This window comes from Pelophylax lessonae (assembly GCF_965119305.1).
Source record: "Pelophylax lessonae genome assembly, chromosome: 5".
Lineage (NCBI taxonomy): Eukaryota > Metazoa > Chordata > Amphibia > Anura > Ranidae > Pelophylax > Pelophylax lessonae.
Window position 1 is genome coordinate 398,052,770 of NC_138772.1, and position 24,994 is coordinate 398,077,763.

Here is a 24,994-nt window from a genome sequence, read left to right on the forward strand (position 1 = left end):
CAACAGACTATTAATAAAAACATCAACATTTCAGGAGCATATACCCATCCCAATAAGATTAATAATTTATTGACCTGGCTTCAGCAGTTAATTCTGATTGACTATGTTTAATCTGCACACTCTATCAAATAAGAAAATCTCTCAACCTTCAGATAATCGCTCATATAATATCCAGAAACGAAAAGGGATTACCATTAACGCCTCCTCTATCTCTTTCTGGAATTTCATAACCATTTGATTGTACTTCTCCTTCTCCTGGTTAAGATCTAATTGCAGCTTCCGGTTTTCTTTTTCCTTCTTTCTCAAGTCTTGCGTGTTTGCTTTCTTCCTGTCCAGTTTGAAGTCTTTTCTGTTCATAATTTCAGCCAGTTTATTTACAGCCTGAAAAATAATTAACATAGTCAAATGTACTTCATTAATAATTTATGCTAGTACTGTATACAAACATTCTGTGATAATTTAGCATACTAAAGAGATGTCTTGTAAAGCAGAACAAGGCCTTTAACACAAGTAAAGTTTTGCATGCACCTTTATATTTTAGGGCATACAGTGCTTGGTGCCATGTAAAAGCGGCATTAACATACAAGACGACGAAACTTGCAAAATGCAACTCAGTTATACAAGCAAAAACACTGAAGGGAAAAAAAAAACAAACAAACAAAAAAAAAAAAAACGGATTTTTGTAAAATCTTACCGTAAAATCCTTTTCTCTTAGCTCATTGACAGACGTAGTCCTCGGTGATTCAACACCCTCGGGTTATGCTGCCCTCTACAGGAGTAGGACTAGACAGGAAAGAAAACGTTCTGGCCACACCCTAGGGGCAGTCCCAGAGAGTATATCCTCTCACTTCCTGCTCTAGCAAATCAGTTATGTCACAAAGCAGTGTTTAGAGAATTTAACCCAACCCAACTCAAAAACAGAGGGGCGGGTACTACGTCTGTCAATGAGCAAAAAGGATTTTACGGTAAGATTTTACAAAAATCCGTTTTTCTCTGTCGCTCATTGACAGACGTAGTCCTCGGTGATTCAACACCCTCGGGACGTCCCAAAGCAGTACCACAAATGAGGGGTGGGAAAATGGAAATCAAATCCAATCTAGAAGGCCCAACCGGTGCCAACTAGAAGTTTACAATGCTCATCCTCAATGATGAGACTCAACAGAAATTTGTCAACAGAAAAAAACCCTCGAGGTAGACCACCGGTCTCCTCAAATTGTGGCCTGCAAAACCTTGCGGCCAAATGAGGCATCCGCCGATGCCATCACATCAATCTTATAAAATTTTGTAAAGGTATGTACCGACGACCAGGTGGCCGCCTTACATACCTGGACCACTGACGCCTGATGGCGATAGGCCCAGGAAGTACTGAGCGCTCGAGTGAAGTGCGCCCTAACAGGGAACGGAGGATTCCGACCCTTGATAGAATAAGCCTGTACCACCGTCTGACTGATCCATCTAGATATGGTCGCGGCAGACACAGGCAATCCCCTTCATGGGCTATCCGTGATCACAAAAAGTGAGTCCGTCTTACGAAAACCACTTTAGGAAGGAAGGATGGATTCGGAAGAAGAACCACCTTATCCCTATGAACCACCAGTTCTGGGGAACGACAGGATAATGCGGCCAGTTCTGACACCCTGCGTACAGAAGTAATGGCCACCAAGAAGGCCACCTTCTGGGATGATGTAAGCAAGGGAATCTCCCTAATATCCTCAAAGAGAAGTTTCTGAAGAACCGACCACACTAAATTAAGATCCCAGGCGGTAAGGGTGCGCGCACTGGCGGAGCCAGATGTCGCACTCCCTGGATGAAATTCCGCACCAAGGAATGATTAGCCAAAGGTTTCTTGAAAGAAAATTGCTAACGCCGAAAACCTGACCCTTGATCGTGCTCAAGGATAGTTTCTGCTCAACCCCTTGTTGCAGACAGACCAAAATTCGGGTCACCGAATAGGTATGTGGGGGAAATCCAAGAGATTCACACCACGCAATATAAGACTTCCATGTGCTGGAAGTCGCTTTCCTTGCTTTAACTGGAGGTAGGAATAACTGAAGCTGACACTCCCTTGTCCTTCAGTACCTGGGTCTCAATGGCCAGGCCATTAAGCCAGCGACTGTAAAGCAAGATGGAAGATCAGTCCCTGAGACCGCAAATCCTCCCGGAGAGGAAGTCTCCGAGGAGCGTCCGCGACTAGCCTCACCAAGTCGGCGTACCAGGCTCGACGAGGTCAGTCCGGAATTTCCAGAATAACTGGAATTCCCTCCACCTCTATCCTGCGAAGAAGTTCCCGCAGCAACTTGAGAGGATGGAAGGCATGCCGTAGCTGATACTGCCCCCACGGGGCGATCAGCGTTTCTGCTGCGTCCGCTAGAGGATCGCAGTGCGAGCTACAAACCTCTGCACCTTCCTGTTGAGCCAAGGTGCCAACAGATCCACATCCGGGATGTCCCAATGAAGGGACAGCTAGTGAAAAAACCTCTGGATGAAGAGGCCATATGCGATTGGATCCGAATCGGGCTGCTCTAGAGCTGCTCGATCCAGTAAATCAGACAAATCTGATCGCTCTCAGTTCCGATACCCTTATTGGTAATCTGGATACTATCGGAAGAAATGACTTCCCTTGGTTGAGCATCGGAGACTTCCTGGTCCGCTCGCTCAACCGGATCCGATTGTCCAGGGAATTGGAATACTGATTCCGTTAAAAAAGAATCTCCTTCAGGAGAATTCGGGTATGAGACTGGGTATACGGTACTGCCTCTAAGAAGGCCACCATCAGCCCCAGCCAATTGACGGACAGCAACATCCGAATCGTTGACTGAACCTTCTGGAGTTTCTCCGCAAGGAGAAACTCTCTTGCCCAGGATGTATCCAACATTAGGCCCAGATAGTTCAGTCTCCTGGTGGGAACCAGGGATGATCTTTGGGAAGCGAAGAAAAACGCTGATGTCCTGCGATGATGGGGATATAAAGATAGGCCTCCTAAATGTCTATGGACGCCAGGAAATCCCCCTGATGCAGGGAGGCCACCACTGTACGGATGGACTCTATTTTTTCCCAAGTCCAGATTTGGACGCACCTTGCCCTCTTTCCTGGGCATAGTGAACAGGTTCGAATAGAACCCCTGAAACCGTTTAATGTTAGAAGGGAAGAATCGCACCGGTGGAAGTGATCGAAACTCGATCCTGTGTCCTCCAGAAACCGGTGAAGACATCCCCCCCACCCCAGAGATGGGTAGGGGCGCATCAGGCTGTATTCTTCAGGCTTGGCTGAGCCGGACTCTTTGTTTAGCCGATCAGCGCCCTTTGAAACCCCTCTAAAGGGGCTTTTGGAGGGTTTCGCCTTATCGCCCGCCCTCGCGGAACGAACAACTCTTTATGAGCAGAAAAGGAAGGTCCTCGTTAGTTACGAGGTCCTTTTATCCTAACAGTCTGTGGCAAGACAGCAGGTGGTACCGTCTATCCTATAAAGAGGAATTCCTCAAACGGATAGCACCTAGCCATGCGTTTGGAAATAACAGGGGTTCGTTTCAAAACGACCCCATTTGGGTAAAGGAAAATCCTTCGCCCTTTTGGTAGGCTAACAAGTACCAAAAAGGAATCTCAGTCTCAGCTACCTCTGCCGGTGTAACCTCAAGACTAAAGGTTTCCCGGATGGACACAACTAGTGCATCCACCACTCTTGTGCTATAGCGGAGGCAGAAACGTGCTCCTCACTGCTGAGGAGATATTACCTGAGACAACAGCTCCCTAAGAGGGACCTGCAACTGCATTGACCAGCTCCGAATCCGTATCTGAAGTATCTGATAAACAATAGGGGTAGGCGGGGGTCGCTTCTTGACCCCCGTCCCTGACAGGCCACCTCCACCCGGGATACCAAAGACTCCAAAACTGCCGATAATGCATTAAAAACAAGTGGGGTACTGGAGGGTCCTGCGGCCACCTTGAGGGGATCAGGTGGGGATACCTATGCGGCAGGGTCAATGATTATACAAGACACTTGCCAGCGACAAAAAATGACAAAGTAAAAAACTTTTTTTTTTTTTTTTGTGTCCCCCAGTCGCAACAGCGCCCCTCAGTGTTACCTGCCTTTTTGGACCCCACAGAGAGAGAGAGAGAGACCCCAAGGCTCATCCCTGATGCAGAGAAGTTTTCATCAGCTTGCTCAGTGCTGTCCTGTTACAGACAGGAAGTCTTTGGCCGTATTTCCTGGGTAAAGGAGGCGGCTCCGCCCCTTAACACGCCTACCGGCGCCTCCCCCTGGCTCCACGAGGTGTTTGTTTTACCTCAAACATGGCCGCCCCCATGCTGGAGACATGAGGCTACACCAAAATGGCGGCCTCGTGCGATCTACCAGACAATGGCGGCGGCCTGCACAGAATAGCGGCATGTCTGCAGAAGGATCTCGGCCTCACAACCCTTCACCCTCATGGTGGTCAGCGGTACCGGACACTGGCGGGCCGTATGCGGTCCGTGGCCGTCGGGAGGCATCTGCTTAGCTGGAGGAATGATCTGGAATGCAGTATACATGTATAGACATCGCCCTGTGGCTTCTAGTACTGCCACTGACTACAATCATTTTCACATTTTTACAATTAGATTGTCAGCTCCCAAACCAAGCCTCCTGGCTTCTTTGTACACAAAAATCACACTCAATTAGGGGGATCTGTGACATGTTATAGGATAGAGGGGAACCCATCCTTACCATTACAGAGAGGGGCCCGCGTTCACCACAAGACCCGTCAGGGGGAAAGGGGGAACATACTACTCACCATACCGGAACCAGGCGGGCGCCAACTCCTGACAGAACCCCTCTCCACTGAGGTAGGAGGGCTGTCGACCAATACGGACGCCGTGACTCATGGTCTTTGGCGTTTCAGCGAGACGTTTAACCCGCAGGGTCAGTCCCCGTCCAGTGGGACTATGTCGCGGCCGACCCAGCGCGGAGCTATGGCCTGCACGCGCTCGTAGGCTGAACTGGGGTGACCACTGGATCTCAACATCCAGCCCGTCGCCCAGTTCAGCTTTCTTGCTTGAAGATCTCACAGGAACACTGGAGAAAAAAAGCTGTCTAAAAAATCTTTTCTAAGAAAAAAATCCTGCCAGGACCGAAGATCCCAGCAAGGTATCTAGGTCCTTACTCCTAACTAGACAGAAAAAAACTGATTTGCTAGAGCAGGAAGTGAGAGGATATACCCTCTGGGACTGCCCCTAGGGTGTGGCCAGAACGTTTTCTTTCCTGTCTAGTCCTACTCCTGTAGAGGGCAGCATAACCCGAGGGTGTTGAATCACCGAGGACTACGTCTGTCAATGAGCGACAGAGAAAAAAAAGATTCCTTTAGCATATGTTTAATTCTCGCAAATGTTCAAGAGCTGCACAGTAGGGACCGACCGATTATTGGCAAGGCCAATATATCGAGGGCCTATATGCACTTTCCCTGATCTATCGTAATCGGCCACGGAGGTTACCGATATTGCTGTGATGTTACTGCATATGTTGCGCCACGCACCTCTGCGCACTGGGACAGCTTCTGCTTTCTTAGGCCGCCTCCCTCAGCCTCGTCTGGAGTCGGGGAGTTTCGGGACAGTGAGTGTACAGTGCACACAGTGTGTTTAACACAGCCGCTACTTACATACATACACCCACCCACAGCTGCCCTGGGCATGTACCAGCCAGACAGCCACCCACCCACCACAGGGTGCCAGCCAGCCAGCCAGCCACCCACCCATACACCACAGGGTGCCAGCCAGCCAAAAACACAGGGTGCCAGCCAGCCGCCCACCACAGGGTGCCAGCCAGCCGCCCACCACAGGGTGCCAGCCAGCCGCCCACCACAGGGTGCCAGCCAGCCGCCCACCACAGGGTGCCAACCAGCCAGCCGCCCACCACAGGGTGCCAACCAGCCAGCCGCCCACCACAGGGTGCCAACCAGCCAGCCGCCCACCACAGGGTGCCAACCAGCCACCCATCCACCACAGGGTGGCAGCCAGCCAGCCACCCATCCACCACAGGGTGGCAGCCAGCCAGCCACCCATCCACCACAGGGTGGCAGCCAGCCAGCCACCCATCCACCACAGGGTGGCAGCCAGCCAGCCACCCATCCACCACAGGGTGGCAGCCAGCCAGCCACCCATCCACCACAGGGTGGCAGCCAGCCAGCCACCCATCCACCACAGGGTGGCAGCCAGCCAGCCACCCATCCACCACAGGGTGGCAGCCAGCCAGCCACCCATCCACCACAGGGTGGCAGCCAGCCACCCACCCATCCACCACAGGGTGGCAGCCAGCCACCCACCCATCCACCACAGGGTGGCAGCCAGCCACCCACCCACCAAAGGATGCCAGCCAGCCACCCACCCACCAAAGGATGCCAGCCAGCCACCTACCCACCCACCAAAGGATGCCAGCCAGCCACCTACCCACCCACCAAAGGATGCCAGCCAGTTTTTTTTTTCTTAAGCCTATATTCAATTTCAGTGTGTCTAGCTTTTTTTCTTGCAGTTTTGCACTGACTGCACTGCAGCAGTGGTTAAAAATTATTGCAGTGAGTGGGAGCACTACTGCAGCAGTTTATGCATCATTCATAATCAGGTGACGTGAAATTGATTTCCCTGCAGGTGCGGTTTTCCTATCCGTTTTTATGCAGTTAAGGTGTGAAGAATGAGCCCTTAATGTTAATAAACAAAAATTAACACGTTCAGTAACAGATTTGTGTCGAAAATTGTGTTTATTTTGCAAAACTTTAAATGTTGAAAATATCGGCTGATACCAATATGCAATGGCCAAAATATCAGTATCGGCAATGAAAAAACTATATCAGTCAATCCCTACTGCACAGTATAATAGAACTGTGCTTCACTCCTCTAGCTGTGTTAGAGGGTTGATCTGTTTTTTCGTTTATAGCGCAAAAAGTAAAAATCGCACAGGTGATCAAATACTACCAAAAGAAAGCTATGTTTGTGGGAAAAAAAAAAGGACGTCAATATCGTTTGGGTACAGTGACGCACGACCGCGCAATTGTCTGTTACAGTCACGCAGTGCCAAATCGCAAAAAATGGATTTTTGTAAAATCTTACCGTAAAATCCTTTTCTCTTAGCTCATTGACAGACGTAGTCCTCGGTGATACACCACCTTCGGGTTATGTTGCCTCCACAGGAGCAGGACTAGACAGGAAATTAAAAAGCTCTGGCCACACCCTAGGGGCAGTCCCAGAGGGTATATCCTCTCTCTCTCTGCCTCAGCAAATCAGTTATGTGAAAAAGCAGTCTTTAGAGATTTTAACCCAACCCAAAAACAGAGGGGCGGGGACTACGTCTGTCAATGAGCTAAGAGAAAAGGATTTTACGGTAAGATTTTACAAAAATCCATTTTTCTCTAGCGCTCATTGACAGACGTAGTCCTCGGTGATACACCACCTTCGGGACGTCCCAGAGCAGTATCACAAATGAGGGGTGGGAAAATGGAAATCAAATCCCAATCTAGAAGGCCCAACCGGTGCCAACTAGAAGTTTACAATGCTCATCCTTAATGATGAGACTCAACAAAAAAGAGAATTTTTTTTTTTTTTTTTTCAAACAGAAAAAAAAACCCTCGAGGCAGACCACCGGTCTCCTCAAATTGCGGCCTGCAAAACCTTGCGGCCAAATGAGGCATCCGCCGATGCCGTCACATCAATTTTATAGAATTTTGTAAAGGTATGTACCGACGACCAGGTGGCCGCCTTACATACCTGGACCACTGACGCCTGATGGCGAAAGGCCCAGGAAGTACTGAGCGCTCGAGTGGAGTGCGCCCTAACAGGGAACGGAGGATTCCGACCCTTAATAGAATAAGCCTGTACCACCGTTTGTCTAATCCATTTGGCAATGGTCGCGGCAGATGCAGGCAAACCCTTTCTGGGGCCATCCGTGATCACAAAAAGTGAATCCGTCTTACGGAATGATTCCGTAGCTTTCAGGTATACCCTGATTGCCCGAACCACATCTAAGGAATGCAACGCATGTTCCCGATGATGCTTGGGCTGAGGACACAAGGAAGGTAGTATAATATCTTCATTCAGATGAAAATCTGAAACCACCTTAGGAAGAAAAGATGGCTTAGGATGAAGTACTACCTTATCCCTATGAATCACTAGGTATGGGGACTGGCATGATAATGCAGCCAGTTCTGACACCCTGCGAGCAGAAGTAATAGCCACCAAGAAGGCCACCTTCTGGGATAAAGTAAGCAAGGGAATCTCCCTGATGTTTTCAAAGGGAGGTTTCTGTAGAACCGACAAAACCAAATTAAGATCCCAGGGCGGTAAGGGCGCGCGGACTGGAGGAGCCAGGTGCGGCACCCCCTGGATGAAATTCCGCACCAAGGACTTGGTAGCTAAAGGTTTCTGAAAGAAGATTGCTAATGCTGAAACTTGACCCTTGATGGTGCTCAAGGCTAGCTTCTGCTCAACCCCTTGTTGCAAAAAGGCCAATATTCGAGTCACCGAATAGGTACGTGGAGGAAATCCTAAAGATTCGCACCACGCAATACAAGTCTTCCATGTGTGATAATAGACCTTGCTGGAACTCGCTTTCCTTGCTTTAATAAGGGTAGGAATGACTGAAGTAGACAAACCTCTGTCCTTCAGTACTTGGGTCTCAATGGCCAGGCCATTAAACCCAGTGACTGTAAAGCATGATGGTAAATTGGTCCTTGAGACCACAGACACTCCCTGAGACGAAGTTCCCACGGAACGTCTGCGACTAGCATGTCCAAGTCGGCCAGGCCGGCTTGAGGAGGCCAGCCTAGAATTTCTAGGACCACTGGCGCTGATAGAATCTGAACCAGGCGTCCCTAGAGGTATCTGGCCCCGACCATCCGAGAAAGTCTGGTCGTTTTCTGTTCCCACACATTTATCAGATACCTGATTGTTATCAGGAAGGGTGATCTTTTCTGGTTGAACCTCAGGGACCGAAGTCACCCGACTAGAGGCTACTTGGCCTATCTGGTCAACCAGATCCGATTCCTGTGAGGTATAGGGACTAATCTTAGGAAAAGGTAAAGGAAAAGATCTATTCAGGGAACGGTAACTACCGCTTCCTGTAGTACTTAAATGTTGGAAGGGAAGAATCGCACCGGTAGTAGTGGTTGAAGCTCGATCTAATGTCCTGAATACCGGTGAAAACGTCCCCCCACCCTGAAACCGGGTGGGGGCGCACCTTCAGGCTGTGTACTCCTTTGCTTCGGGTTTGGCTGGGTTGGTCCTCTGCTTGTCCGACCAGCCCTTCTTGAACCCTCCTGGAGGAGTCTTGCCTTTCCCGCTAGTACCAGCCGGGCGCCCTTTATGGGCGGTAAAGAAAGGTCCTTGCTTGTTGCGAGGTCCCTTAGCTTTAGCAGCCTGTGGCAAAAAAGTGCTCTTGCCCCCAGTGGCATCCTTGATGATTTCATCTAGGTTGGCCCCAAATAGACGATTCCCCTGAAAAGGGAGATTTGTCAAGGTCTTTTTGGAACCTAGGTCAGCTGACTAGCATTTTAACCACAGCACACGTCTGAGGATCACCGCTGACATAGATGCATGCCCTAATAAGGGAGTAGTGTCCAAGGCTGCGTCACAGATAAACTGTAGCCCTTGTATAATCTGTTCCATCAAATCAGATGTCTCCTGGGGAATATCTTTTCCCCTAAGGTCTTGGCGTACCATTTTCGCCCATTCCGTAAGTGTCTGGGAAACTAGACCAATAACAATTACTGGTCTAAATGCTGACCCTATCAGAGAGAAGATGGTGCGGGACTCTGCTTCCATCTTTCGATCCACCGGATCCTTAAAGGACGAAGTGTCCTCCACTGGGATAACCGTGGCTTTATTCAGCCTGGAAATAGGTGGATCCACCACTGGTGGTACCGTCCATTTCTTAACCACTTAAGCCCCGGAGGATTTGGCTGCTAAACGACCAGAGGGTATTTTGCGATTCGGCACTGTGTGACTTTAACGGACAATTGCGCGGTCGTGCGACGCTGTACCTAAACGAATTTGGCGTCCTTTTTTTTCCCACAAACAGAGCTTTCTTTTGGCGGTATTTGATCACCTGTGCGATTTTTTGATCACGCGCTATAAACAAAAAAAGAGCGTAAATTTTGCAAAAATAGCAATATTTTTCCCTTTTTTTTATATGAAATTCCCCCCAAAAAAAATGTAAAAATCAAAATTTTTTAATATTTTCGGCCAATTTGTTTTATGCTACCTATGTTTGGTAAAAAAAATCGCAAAAAGCGTATTTTGATTGGTTTGCGCAAAAGTTATTGCGTTTACTAACAAAGGGAAAGATTTTTGTCATTTTTGTTGTTTTTTTTTTAACGCGTAATGGCGGCGATCTGCGATTTTTTTTGCGGTACTGCGACATTGCGGCGGACAGATCGGACCCTTGACTGACATTTTTGACACTTTTGGGGTTACCAGTGACATTTCTACAGTAATCAGTGCTATATATATGCACTGTTACTGTAAAAATACACTGGTAGTGAAGGGGTTAACTTTATTTGAGAGGGAGGGGCTGTGTGTGTCCCTAGGGGCGTGATTCTAACTGTGATTGGCTGTGGCTTCAACTGTATGCAGAGTGATCAATGGATCTACATAGTAGATCCATGTGATCATCTCTCATACAGAGAGGAGAATGACAGGCAGCTTGTTTACACAAGCTGCCTGACTTTCTCCCTCTCCCCCGCCGATCGCAGAGTGGCCGGCGGCGATCGGGTCCGCCGGTCACACGCGCGGGGGGGGGGGGGGGGGGGTCCGTGACCACGCGGGAGCGCGCCTCCGGCGGCGCGCGCTCGCTCCCTAAACCCTCACAGGCGAGCGACGTAGACCTACGTCACTTTGCCTGTGAGGGGCTGACCGCCGCCGTAGATAGTCGTGCGGCGGTCGGCAAGTGGTTAATGATGGATTCCTCAAACGGATGGCGTCTAGCAATACGCTTGGAAATAGTAAAGGTACGTTTAGAATGCTACCATTCTCCTTTAATCTGATTACCGAAACATTTGGGTACAGGAAAAACCTTCACCGTTTTGATGGGCTTATTAGTACCAAAAGGAATCTCTGTTTCAGTTGCCTCTGCCGGTAAAGCCTCAAGTTTTAAGGTTTCCTGCACTGCCACAACTAGTGCGTCCACCAATGCTTCTTCCTGAATTATAGCAGGAGAAGAAGCGTCCTCCTCACTGTCTGAGGGGGCTTTACCTGGGATAACAGCCTTTGCAGAGGAACCTGCAACTGCAGTGACCATCTCTGAATCAGAGTCAGAGGTGTCAGATAGTATAGGGGTAGGCGGGGGTCGCTTCCTTGACCCCCGTCCCTGACAGGCCGCCTCCACCCGAGCCACCATAGACTCCAAAATTGCTGTAAATGACTCTACACTCTGTGCACCGGCGGGTCCCGTGGCCCCCTCGAGGGAAACAGGTGGGGGAATATGTGTGGCAGGGTCCATGATAATTCCAGTCACTTCCTGGATAATATAATTCAAAAATAAAAAACTTTTTTTTTTTTTCAGACCCCCAGCGCCACAAAAAGCCCCTTAGTGTTACCTGCTAGGGATCCCTATCGAGAGAGAGAGAGAGAGAGAGAGATAGACCCCCAGGCTCACCACTTGATGCTCAGAGTTTAACTGCAACAGGTTACAGCGCTGTCTTGACAAACAGGAAGTCTTTTGGCTGGCTGCCCAGGAAGAAAGGAGGCGGCTCCGCCCCTCTGCACGCCTTCCGGCGCCTCCCCTAGCTCCACGAGGTGTTTGGATCACCTCAAACATGGCCGCCCCCATGCTGGAGACACGAGGCTACGCCAAAATGGCGGCTCGTGCGATCCAGCAAAAAAAATGGCGGCGGCCTGTACTGAATAGCGGTGTGCTGCAGGGCACACAACACTCTCTCTGCATGGGGATTTGGCGTGGTTGGCGGTACCGGCCCTGGCGGACCGCATGGCCATTCGGGAGGCCTGCTAATAGCTGGAGATCTGATTAGGAAGGCAGTCTACATGTCCGTGGCTTCTGACTGGTAGGTAGCTTATTCTTATCACCGTAAGATTCCCAGAATGCCACAGATTATAATCTTTTTAACATGTATACAATTAGATTGTTAGCTCCCAAACCAAGCCTCCTGGCTTTTTGCACATAAAATCACACTCAAAGTAGGAGGATCTGTGTCATTTATAGGATAGAGAGGGACTCTATCTTACCATACAGAGAGGGGCCTGCGTTCACCACAAGACCCGTCAGGGGAAAAGGGGGAACATACTACTCACCATACCGGAACCAGGCGGGCACCAACTCCTGACAGTACCCCTCTCCACCGGGGCGGGAGGGCTGTCGACAGATATGGACGCCGTGACTCATGGTCTTTGGCGTTTCAGCGAGACGTTTAACTCGCGGGGTCAGTCCTTTAATGGGACTTTGTCGCGGCCGACCCAGCGCGGAGCTATGGCCTGCACGCGCTCGTAGGCTGAACTGGGGTGACCACCGGATCTCAACATCCAGCCCGTCGCCCAGTTCAGCTTTCTTGCTTCAAGATCTCACAGGAACACTGGAGAAAAAAAGCTGTCTAAAAAATCCTTTAAGAAAAAAATCTTGCCAGGACCTAAGATCCCAGCAAGGTATCTAGGTCCTTACTCCTAACTAGACAGAAAATAACTGATTTGCTGAGGCAGAGAGAGAGAGGATATACCCTCTGGGACTGCCCCTAGGGTGTGGCCAGAGCTTTTTAATTTCCTGTCTAGTCCTGCTCCTGTGGAGGCAACATAACCCGAAGGTGGTGTATCACCGAGGACTACGTCTGTCAATGAGCGCTAGAGAAATAAGGCCTGGTCTTTGAGCAGCCAAATCCTCCGGGGCTTAAGTGGTTAAACTCAATGTTTAGAGGCAGAAAAAACAAACATGTTTTGCGTGGTTTGCGAGCAGGAAAAAAAAAAAAAATGCTTAATGCTCCTAATGCTTTCCTAAAAGCTTCTAAACTCATGTACAAAAACACTCCATATAAGTGTTATTTTCTGGCAAGGAAGCTGGCATTTTTTTTTATTATAGTCCAGTGTACATGGATCCTAAGCCCTCATTCACACCAGTGCGACTTTGAAATCGTGCTACTTCAACACGATTTTAAAGTTGCTGACATTTGTGCAACTTCATTTACACAGATGTCAATGCAAGTCAAACATGAAATCACACAGAAATAGTGCAGGAACCATATGCTGGCAATGGGGTGTGGCTTGTCGTGCGATTTTGAGCTGTCAAATTGCACAAAAAATTGCGCTGGTGTGAACCAGAGCTTATAGTAGATTTTTCAGGATATTGCGAATCACAATTAACATATATAGATATTTCCTATAATAGAGCAAACACTTCCCTTTTGAGTTCAGGTCCACTTAATAACTTTAACCACTTCCTGCCGGTAGGACATCCGTAGACATCCTCGGTTTTTAGTGGTTATAACTGGATAATGCCTGCACCTACAGAAATCATCCTGATGGCAATCTTTTCAGCCGCCAATTCTCTTTTCTTGCAGAAGTGATCGGAGTGGCGAATTAGCCACTTGAGCACTTCAGCAGAACTGCAGAAGGGGGGTCTCACCCCCCTCCCGCCGCTGCCTCTCCGGGGGTCTCCGGTCCCATCATGGAGACCAGGAGCGATGCGGCCAGCGGCGATGGCTGCCCTGTACAGAGAGAATGGAACTCTCTCTCTAACCCTGGAAACCGGGAGTGACGAGTAGTTCGTCATTTCTGGTTCCGCCCCTTCGTTTAACTGGCCACCAGTGGCCAGGAAAGCAGCCAAGCAGACCCCAAATCTCTCCAAAAAGAGGACCTGTCACAGGCCCATGCTGTCACAAGGGAAGTGCATCCCTTAAGTGTATTAGTATTAAAGTTAGTACAAAAAAAAAAAAAAAAAAGTTAAAAAATAAAGTGCCCTCTTACCACCGTGCTTATGCGCAAAAGCATATATTACTCCCGCACGCATATGTAAACGGTGATCCCACCGCACACGAACGTCAGAGCGAGAGCAATAATTTTATCACCAGACCTCCTGTGCCACTATAAACTAGTAGCCTGTAAATTCTCCTATGGAGAATTTTAAGGACACTGTAGTTTGCCGCCATTCTACGGGGCAGATGCAATTTTAATGCATGACATGTTGTTAGGTATCTATTTATTTGGCGTATCATCATCTTTCACATTATACAAAAAAATTGGGCTAACTTTACTGTTTTGAATTCATTTTTTTTTAAATTGCATTAGAAATACTGCTACGCAAACATCGTGAGAAATAAAAAATTTCAACAACCATCATTTTATTCTATAGGGTCTCTGCAAAAAAAAAAAAAAAATTATATATATATATATATATATATATATATGTATATTTATTTTAACACACCACTTCTGGTAGCTGCAGCGAGGTTCCAGAATGGAAGATCTTGCCGGGTAGAAGGGAGGGGGCTAAGCGTACATGCATACGCTCCCCCTCTGAGTCTTGTTGCTGACCCAGAAACCACGTGTATGACTTTACTTCAGGGTCCCCCTGTCAGTTTCTCCAGCCAGTAATGAACACCGAAAGTAGAGCATCCTAGTGTAAATCGATGCATGCAGAAACATCCTAACTTTCTATTCTGTACATCATCTGGTAAAGTTACGTTCCGCCAAAACAATCACTTAAGGCTGCAGCCATAAAGTACAAGTCAGACTTACCTGGGTCTTAAGTGTTCTTTCAGTGTTTATATTCCTCTCATACATAATCTTCATGCTCTTTATTTCCTCTTGTTTCTGCTTAAACTCTAAAATACAAAGAATACATATAGTACAAGGTAACCCTGACAAATATCTAATGTATACAATAAACAATAGCCAGTTATAGTGGTTTCTGTGTTTTGGCATCGGGATTGGTGGTTTAGTAGGAGGAGGAATAGTGCCCCAGGCATAGGTATTAGTGGAAGAAATAATGCCCCATTGTTGGTGTCAGTGGGAGGAATAGTGCCCCATCATTAGTGTTGGTGAGCAATATTATGCCCCACTGTTGGTGTTAGTGGGAGGAATAGTGCCTTTTATCAGTGGGAGGAATAATGCCCCAAGGGCTGGAAAAAGCTAGCAAAGGGCTGCATTCGGCCTTCATGCCACAATTTGGAGGCCACTGCATTGGATAAAAGAAGGTTTGCAGAAATGTGTGTCAGTGCTTGAATCTGATTCAGAAGCAATTTTTCAAAAGCATAAAGGCAGCATAGCTTTTAAGCTATAAATTTCAGATAACAGTAAATTAAGAAAATGTACTCACATTCTAAAGCCTACACCATGCCAACCTAATTTTGCTGAATCAAGCGGTTTATTTTGCAAGCAAGTGGTAAACGACAAGAGATGACTACTGCAAAGTAACTCCTAAGTACCTATAGATCACCTACCTTCTTCCAGTGCTTTAACCTTCTCAATCAGATCAGCATTTTCTTTTGTTAATGTCTGGACATCTTTGGTTAGCGTGTTGTTTGTTTCTTCCAGCTGCAAAGACGAGGCAATTTTGAAATAATCTCACAAAATTTTGCTTGAAAATGACCCCTAAACAATATACATGTTCTGAAAGCAGAGGCTCTGGAAAATAAAATAGTGGTTGCTGCCATTTGTTTTATATTGTACGATATTTGCGCAGTCATTTATCACACTCAATTTTCAGGAAAAAATTCACTTCATTGAATTTCAGCCCACACAGACACAAAATACCCAATTTTTTGGTAAAATATAAAATATGATGCTGCGTTGAGTCATATCAAACATGTCAAGATTTAAAATTGCGCATGCCTGTAAAAATGGCAACAAACTACTGCTCCTTAAATAGTCCATAGACAATGATTTTAAAAGCCATTACAGGTACAGCTGCCTGGCTCACTTTTAGAGGAAAGCTGATAGCCGGCACTAAAAAAAAATCAGATCCAGGATAATGGATGCCTTGTATAATCATTTGCTATCCAGGACGTGATATATATGCTGGACGTCAACTGGTTAAAGGGACCTGTAAAAGCACATGTTCCTGATCTACTCAAGGCTTCATATCCAGAGGAAATCAGACGGAGGAGGCTGTCACAATCTGAATTTCAAAACTTTTTACTAGCCCCAGGCAGGCAAATCACTATGCGCCCAAAGTTGCACAGCAGGGATGTGGCATGTTCAGATCCTAGTGCGAATCTGCTTGCGCTATTCTGATAGGAAGCAGTCACGGCACACAGATGGTGTACAGAATGCCACCCCCCCCCCCCAAGATATATAATTTACTGCTTGTGTGATTGGCTTACCGATTTTCCCAGAAGTCTGCATTAGATGCAACAAAAAAGTAATTTTTGGTGAGATACTCCCAAAGGTTAATAACGTCTAAAGGGATGCAAACCCTGACACTTTCCTATCAAAGCCTTGCAGGTGCAGCAGCTGCATGAGAATTATTAAAGCACTTCCATACAGATTTAAACTGTACATGGACAAACCGCTCTTTCTTCAGAACAAAATGTAAGAATTTGCAACAAAGTTTGTTTTAAACCTTGCAATGTACACACATCACCCAGAGAGGAATGTTTTTTCCCAACAAAAGTGGAGTTACTCTTAAAGGGGAAGTAAACCCTCCTCTGACACTTTTACTTATAGGTAGGCCTATGATAAGGCTTACCTATAGGTACTGTAAATATCTCCTAAACATGTACCGTTTAGGAGATATTTACCTTACATGCAGCCAGTGACGTCACTGGCGCATGCGCTCTGAAGGAACGGCCGCTGGTGCCGTTTCTTCAGAGCCCAGTGCCGTGACTGTCGGCTCCCGCGCGCGTGCGCGGGAGTGACGTCGCCGCGGCTCCGGCCAATCAGATGGCCGGATGCCACGATCCCGGAAGACGGGCGACTCGACATGTCGCCCGTCATACAGATGAGCGGGCGGCACGGCGGGGGCTCGTTCTAAGGTAAGTATTTCGTAATGAGCTAGTATGCGATGCATACTAGCTCATTATGTGTTTCTCTTACAGGTTTCAAAATAACAAAAAAGCTTTACGAGTTTACAATCTCTTTAAGTTCTGTAACCATTAAAGATCTCCATCTCGTACTAAACAAGTTGGACCCCTGACACATGCATTCAAACACAAAAGCTTTGTACAAAATGGTGACACAGAACTAGGTTTTACCTGCGAGCAAAAATGTAATATACATAAATAAATAAAAAGAAAACATGTGGAGGGTTGGTCTCAGTTACACAAAGATGTCCCATAGGGCATTTCAAGTTTCATTCCCTTCATCTCGATTAGGAACCAAAAGATATGCAATATGGAATCACCATTAGTGTAAAGGATTTATGTGGGAACATGGTTTATCAAAATAAGTGTGCAATTCATCTAAGAAGGGTAAATCATGAATTTTGGTTCTCCGCGACAATTAAAGTGAAAATAGCAAACATGTCATACTTACCTGTTCTGTGCAATAGTTTTGTACAGAGCAGCCCTGATCCTCCTCTTCTCGGGTCCCTGCTAGTGCCCCTGGCCCCTACCCCCTGCTGAGTGCCCCCATAGTAAGCCCTTTGCTATAGGGGCACTAGTGTGTGCGCACTCTCGAGCCGGCTCTGTGTCCCCATAAGGCTAACAGAATGGGACTCGGCCCTGCTCTCTCCGCATTGGCTGCAATTGACAGCAAATGCAGGAAATGGCTCCAGCTGCTGTTTCTGAGCCAATGAGCAGGGAAAGCGCCAAGAATGCCTTGGCTCTCATGCACATCGTTGGATCGAGATTGGGCTCGAGTAAGCATAGAATGCCGCAGAGTAAAAAAACCTTCTGCTTTTACAAATGTAAATAGATATGCTTACTCCTGCCTGTAGCAGACAAATGTCATCTTCCCAGAATGCTCCCGTCAGGCAGACCTTCACAGGATGTGACTAGGCACAGACATGGGACTGGAGCTCAAGGACCGCTTTTTTTTATTATAAAATACAGTTAGGGGAATTTACTTAGTTTGAAGCAGATCTGAACAGCAAGCAATCAATTTCTAGCTTTCGTTATCAAAGCTTAATTGAACAAGCTAAGGATAGAAGCTGACTGGTTACTATGCACAGCTGCTCCATATTTGGTCTGCTCAAGTTTTAGTAAATTCCCATATATTTATCTAAAAGATTGTATAATGTGACATCAGAATTTTGTATGCAATTTAGAAAGTTACTGGTAGATTCACATTAAAGACATAGTACAAGCAAAAACTATTAAAAGACAGGGTTACCTTGCAGATAGTATGGTCTTTCTCTATGACGTCTTGTCTGACTCTTGAAGAAAGCTTTTTATTCTCTTGAGACAGCTCAAAACATTGCTCTTCTAGAAGCCCTCGAGCAAGCTGCTCTGATTCCGCTTTGGTAACTGCCAGGTCCAGCTGTGCGCCAAGAGTTTCTCTGCAAAAGCAAGAGCAATGCTTACTTATTGGACAAAGGCTGTTGCTTTCAAATACTAGGCATCCCTGACTACAAAACACAAAAGGGATACTGGAGTATTAGACAATCTTTCAAAGAACTAAAGTCCCCCTAGAGAGACATAAGTCAACAGTGGGTGCTTTAATTCACTAGCAAGAAAAGCATGTCAAAATAAAAACGGACTTCACATGGCAGTGAAAGAAAGACGTGAACATCATGAAAAGGTCTATCAAAAATGTTCATTGTTCTGATAAACCAAAGACCAATGATATGGAGAAAATCACTAAAGAAAATCAAAGCTAGGCAATCTTTGTTCTTATAAATGTAAGGGAAATGCAATTCATGTACTGGGATAACACAGACTTTATTTCAAGCCATACACTTTGGTCAGTGTTTTCACTTTCAATGGGAAAAACAAAAAAACAAAATCAGAAAAACCAAAACTTTCCTACAGAAATCCACTAACTGTTTAAGTGTTTCCTTGTTTTTTTTTTAAGTACCCAATGACTAAACCCATGGTGTTAGCCCCTAAACCAGCATAACGCAAGTGCAAAGACATGTTTGATCACTTTATACCCCAGATTCAATACCTCTGTTGACAGAAGCCAGGAAAAAGCTGAAAAAGTGGGTGCGATGCCACTATGAAACAGACACCATTTTCTGCGGGGCTGTGAGTTATGGTTCCCTTGACTGGAGCCCACACTGTCAGTACCAACTTCTTGACTGAAGTATGCAGAAGCACACAATGCAAGGTGTTAACTGCTTTGTTATCGGATTTATGGCTCATATAAATGTGGTATCACACATCCAGATTTTCGCTTTCTCTTTTCCTTAATCCATACGAGAAATTCAATTGTGCACTTTTAAATTTAAAGATCATACACTGCTCAAAAAAATTAAAGGAACACTTTGAAAACACATCAGATCTCAACGGGGAAAAATATCATGCTGGATATCCATACTGACATGGACTAGGTAATGTGTTCAAAATGAAAGGATGCCTCATCGTTTGATGGGAACAAAAATTATCAACCTACAGAGGGCTGAATTCAAAGATACCCAAAAAATCGAAGTGAAAAAATTATGCAGCAGGCTGAACCATTTTGCTGAAATTTCATTGCAGCAACTCAAAATGGTACTCATTAGTTTGTATGGCCCCACATGCTTATATGCATGCCTGACAACGTTGGGGCATGCTCCTAATGGGACTACAGACGGTGTCCTGGGTTATTTCCTCCCAGATCTGAACCAGGGCATCAATGAGCTCCTGAACAGACTGAGGTGCAACATGGCGGCGTCGGATGGACCAAAACATATTGTCCCAGAGGTGTTCTATTGGATTTGGGTGAGACGAGCTTGGGGGCCCATTCAATGGCATCAATTCCTTCATCCTCCAGGAACTGGCTGCATACTCTCACCACATGAGGCCGGTCATTGTCATGCACCAGGAGGAACCCAGGACCCACTGCACCAACGTAGGGTCTAAAAATGGGCCCAAGGATTTAATCCCGATACCCAATGGCAGTCAAGGTGCCACTGTCAAGCCTGTAGAGGTCTGTGTGTCCCTCCATGGATATTCCTCCCAAGACCATCACTAACCCACCATCAAACCGGTCATGCTGAACAATGTTACAGGCAGCATAACGTTCTCCACGGCTTCTCCAAACACTTTCACGTCTGTCACATGTGCTCAGAGTGAACCTGCTCCCATCTGTGAAAAGCACAGGGTACCAGTGGCGGACCTGACAATTATGGTGTTCAATAGAAAATGCCAATTAAGCTCCATTGTGCCGCACATTGAGCATAGGGCCCACTAAAGGATGTCAGGCCCTCAAGCCACCCTCAGGAAAAATGTTTCTGATTGTATGGTCAGAGACATTCACACCGGTGGCCTGCTGGATGTCACCTTGCAGGGCTCTGGCAATGCTCATCCTGTTCCTCCTTGCACAAAGGAGCAGATACCGGTCCTGCTGATGGGTTATAGACCTTCTTCAACCCTGTCTAGCTCTCTAAGTAACTGTCTGTCTGCTGGAATCTCATCCATGCTCTTGAGACTGTGCTGGGAGAAGCAGCAGAGATGGACTGCCTGTGCAACCTCTATAGGGTCCAGGTATCGCCTCATGCTACCAGTAGTGACACTGACCCTAGCCAAATGCAAAACTAGTTAATAATAGTCTGAAAAGAGGAGTAGGGGAAAAAATGTCAGTGGCCTCCACCTGTAAAACCATTCCTGTTTTGGAGGCCATCTAATTGTTGCCCGTCTAGTGCACCTGTTGCTACTTAACGGACCAGTTTACTTGACTTGATTCTATACTCTGATTAAAAAGTGTTCCTTTAATTTTTTTGAGCAGTGTATTAACTTTCCAAGGAATCAAAAATACTAAATCATACTATGCGATTGAAAATAAACATTGAAAAAATCAAAACCAATCAAACGAAACCGGATCTAGATATGCATCTGATTGTTGTATGATGTCATTTCTTCTGGCACTTCTACAGGAGAACTGTGTTAGAACTGTGCTGAATTTACTAAAGCGGCAGGAATAACTCTAAAAGCACAAAGTATATCAGAAATATTTAAAAATTGGAAACCTACTTTTCATTATGATATTCAAGCATTTTCTTCTCTAAATCGTGACTTAGCTTTGTCTTTTCTTCAACCTCCTCTTTCAGTTCCTTCACCTGAGTTTTGTACAGCGTCTAAGAAAACGAGGGGAGATATCACATTAGAATGGTTTTCCTTGGTTGGACCTGCTACTAAAGATGTAGGTGAACTGACCAATTACCAAATCATAGTAGAAATAATTTTGCATGTTGAACAAGGAGAATATAAACCTAAGAGCACGATGACACAATACAGAGACAGCTAAACAGTGAGCTATATCAGAGGACTAAAAGAAAAACTATAGAAATGCACAGGATATAATTGTACACAATATAGTACATTATTTTGCAGCTTAAAAGTAAAATACCTAACCATAGCATAATCAAATATAATCAGATTTCTAATAAATTTAAAAGCAGAAAGGTTTATATCTTAATGCATTCTTTGCATGAAGGTAAAAATCTTCAGAAACCAGCTCCCCCCTGTATACTTGCCTGATCTCCATCCAGCGCTGCTGCCTTTGGGTGCTCTCTCTTCCCCCCTCCTCACAGGACTTTTAAAGCAGGGGAAGCCCTTGGCTCCAGCTGCTTTCAATCACTGTCCCTGAGCCGCACTGTGCGCTTCAATAGAAGCAGAGTGCGGCTCAGGAGCGAGCATGCATGAGTGCCCCCATAGCAAGCAGCTTGCTATGGGGGCACTCAGCAGGGGTGAGGAACCCGGAGCACTGGCAAGAGACCAGAGAAAAGGAGAATCAGAGCTGCAAAACCATTGCACAGAGCAGGTAAGTATGACATGTTTATTATTTAAAAAAAAAAAAAAAACAGAATTTTTGTAAAATCTTACCTGTAAAATTCCTTTCTCTGAGTCCTCCGACAGTCGCCGCCCACTTCATATTCATCACCAATGGGGTTATGTCCTCTATTCCGTAGGAGTAGCTAGGCAATAGAATATGTTAGTACAAAGACTTTTAACATATCCCACCCCCAGGGGGTGGTCCCCTCAGTACATAACCCTCCACTTCCTGTATCCAACTCAGTTTCAGTGGAATAGCAGTAGAGAGTACATCAAAACCCCAAAAGAGGGGCGGGGGCGGCGACTGTCGGAGGACTCAGAGAAAGGAATTTTACAGGTAAGATTTTACAAAAATTCCGTTTTCTCTTACGTCCTCCGACAGTCGCCGCCCACTTCATATTCATCACCAATGGGGATGTCCCAAAGCAGTGTAAACATGAGGGGTGGGAAGAACGCAGCCGCGCCCAAGGCAACGCCGTCTCCCCATCAGAGAAAGGAACCTTACCAAAGGAAGGAAACCAGTTGGGCATAAGAACAAAACACTCGCTCAACAGGAGCAAGAAAACCCAGGGAAAAAACAAATATCCCAAAAAGCCAAAGAACCCGTAACAAGGGCTCTAGGGAACTGCCGCACTAAGAACCTTGCGGCCAAAGGAAGCATCAGCCGATGCCTGAACATCTACTCTGTAGAATATTGTGAAAGTGCGTACGGTCGACCAAGTCGCCGCCTTACACACCTGGGCCACAGAGGCCTCATGACGACAGGCCCAAGACGTACTCAGAGATCTGGTAGAGTGCGCCTTCACAGGTACAGGGGGAACTTTCCCCTTCAAAGCATAGGCCTGATCAATGGTCTGTCTGATCCATTCGGCGATTGTAGAAGCCGACGCCGCCATGCCCTTCCGAGGACCTTCCGGAAGGACAAACAAGGCATCCGACTTGCGAAAAGACTCAGTCGATTTGAGATAGACTCTAATCGCCCGGACAACATCCAAGGAGTGAAGCAACACCTCCGTCGGATGCTTCGGCTTTGCGCAAAGCGAAGATAGGACAATGTCCTCATTGAGATGAAAGTCCGAAACCCTTTTTGGAAGAAAAGAAGGGATAGGTCGCAAGACCACCTTGTCCAAATGCACAACCAGATACGGAGACTTGCAGGACAAGGCTGCCAGCCCCGACACTCGACGAGCCGAGGTGATAGCCACCAAAAAGGCGACCTTCTTGGATAACAAAGACAGCGAGATCTCCCTGATCCTTTCAAAAGGAGCACGCTGCAATACTGATAGAACTAGATTCAAGTCCCAAGGGGGAAGAGGGTCCCTCCTAGGAGGGATCAGATGACGTACCCCCTGCACAAAAGTGCTAACCAAAGAATCAGATGCCACAGGCCGTTGAAAAAGAACGGCCAAAGCAGACACCTGACCCTTGATCGTGGCCAGCGCCAGACGCTGGTCAACACCCGTCTGAAGGAAGGGCAACACCCTAGACACCGAATAAGTGTCAGGAGAGAAACCCCTGGATTCGCACCAGGCAAAATACGCCTTCCAAGTACGGTAATAAACCTTCCCCGAGGAAGACTTCCTCGCATTTATTAAGGTGTGAATGACCTCAGGGGAAAGACCCCTGTTCTTCAGGACCTCGGTTTCAACAGCCAGGCCGTCAAAGCCAGCGACTGTAAAGCAGGACGGAAGATCGGTCCTTGCGACAGAAGATCTTCTCGAAGAGGCAGACGCCACGGGGCGTCGATTGCCAGATTTACGAGGTCTGCGTACCAGGATCGGCGAGGCCAGTCCGGTGCCACAAGAATCACCGTGGTCGGTTCCGCGAAGGAACCTGGACAGCAATTGAATCGGTGGGAACGCATACATCAGTTGGTACTGATGCCACGGGGCAACCAACGCGTCCGACGCGTCTGCCCGAGGATCGCGCGTCCTTGCCACGAACCGTGGTACTTTGTTGTTCAGACGAGACGCGAACAGGTCTACCTCCGGAAGACCCCACCTCGCGCACAACATCTGGAAGACAGCCGGGTGAAGGGACCATTCCCCCTGGTCCAGGGTCTGGCGGCTCAGATAAACCGCCTGCCAAATTTCCACCCCCGGAATGTGAACTGCCGATATTGCCGGGATATGCGTCTCGGCCCAAGACAGAATCGCGGCCACTTCTCGAGCCGCCCGGGCACTCCTGGTGCCCCCTTGGTGATTGATGTAAGCCACCGCCGTGGCATTGTCCGTCTGCACCCGAACCGGGTAGCCGTGAAGATTGTCCGTCCAACGACGAAGACAGAGGAGTATCGCTCGCAGTTCCAGAACGTTGATCGGAAGGGAGGATTCCTCCGCCGACCAAACACCCTGGGCGGACAGAACGCCCAGAACACCACCCCAGCCCGACAGGCTGGCGTCCGTGGTGATCACCGTCCACGAAAGGGGACGAAAAGACTTGCCCCCCGATACTGAGGGGGATTGAAGCCACCACAGAAGATCCCTTCTGGTCTGAGAACTCAATGACATCTGGAGATCCAGAGACTGCGGGCGCCCGTCCCACTTGGACAATATCTCCGCTTGGAGATCCCGTGTGTGAAACTGGGCGAAGGGAATCGCCTCGAAAGCCGAGACCATCAATCCCAGATACCGCATGCACGTCCGAATGGACGAAGATGGAACGTCCCTGAGGGACCTGACTGCCTCCTGAAGAGCTGCGAGGTTTTCTTCCGGCAGGAAGACCTTCGCCTGGACAGAGTCCAGAATCATACCCAGGTAAGAAAACCGAACCGATGGGCACAATGTCGACTTTGGAAAATTGATCGTCCAACCAAACTCCTGCAGAGTCTGCAACGTGACGGACAGATCCTTCTCCAGACTCTGGCTGGTCGCAGACCGAACCAGAATATCGTCCAGATACCCCAGAACCGAAATGCCCTGGGCCCTCAACAAAGCCAGAACCGGTGCCAGCACTTTGGTGAACACCCTCGGAGCCGAGGCGAGACCAAAAGGCAACGCCACAAATTGGTAATGATCTTCCGCTATGGCGAATCGAAGGTACCTCTGGTGACCCTCGAAAATCGGGATGTGAAGATACGCATCCTTCAAGTCGATGGAAGCCATGAACTCCCCCGGAACCAGGGCAGCCACCACCGACCGCAGGGATTCCATGCGGAACTTGCGCACCCGCACAAAGCGGTTCAGC

At 47.4% G+C, this 24,994-nt stretch overlaps 1 protein-coding gene across 2 annotated transcripts in view; it reads right to left on the reverse strand.

Moving 5' to 3' along the window:
- The window catches only part of ROCK1 (Rho associated coiled-coil containing protein kinase 1), a 321,787-nt gene that overhangs the window by 22,313 nt on the left and 274,480 nt on the right, over nucleotides 1-24,994 (reverse strand). For both annotated transcript variants that reach the window (XR_014225300.1, XM_082258424.1), the window contains exons 22-26: nucleotides 21,008-21,111; nucleotides 18,228-18,393; nucleotides 15,398-15,491; nucleotides 14,694-14,779; nucleotides 193-381 (exon numbers count right to left, since the gene is read on the reverse strand). Coding sequence is in view for 1 of the 2 variants with exons in the window: in XM_082258424.1 (XP_082114550.1) it covers nucleotides 193-381; nucleotides 14,694-14,779; nucleotides 15,398-15,491; nucleotides 18,228-18,393; nucleotides 21,008-21,111 (639 nt within the window). In the remaining variant the exon portion in view is untranslated. The remainder of the gene's footprint in view (nucleotides 1-192; nucleotides 382-14,693; nucleotides 14,780-15,397; nucleotides 15,492-18,227; nucleotides 18,394-21,007; nucleotides 21,112-24,994) is intronic.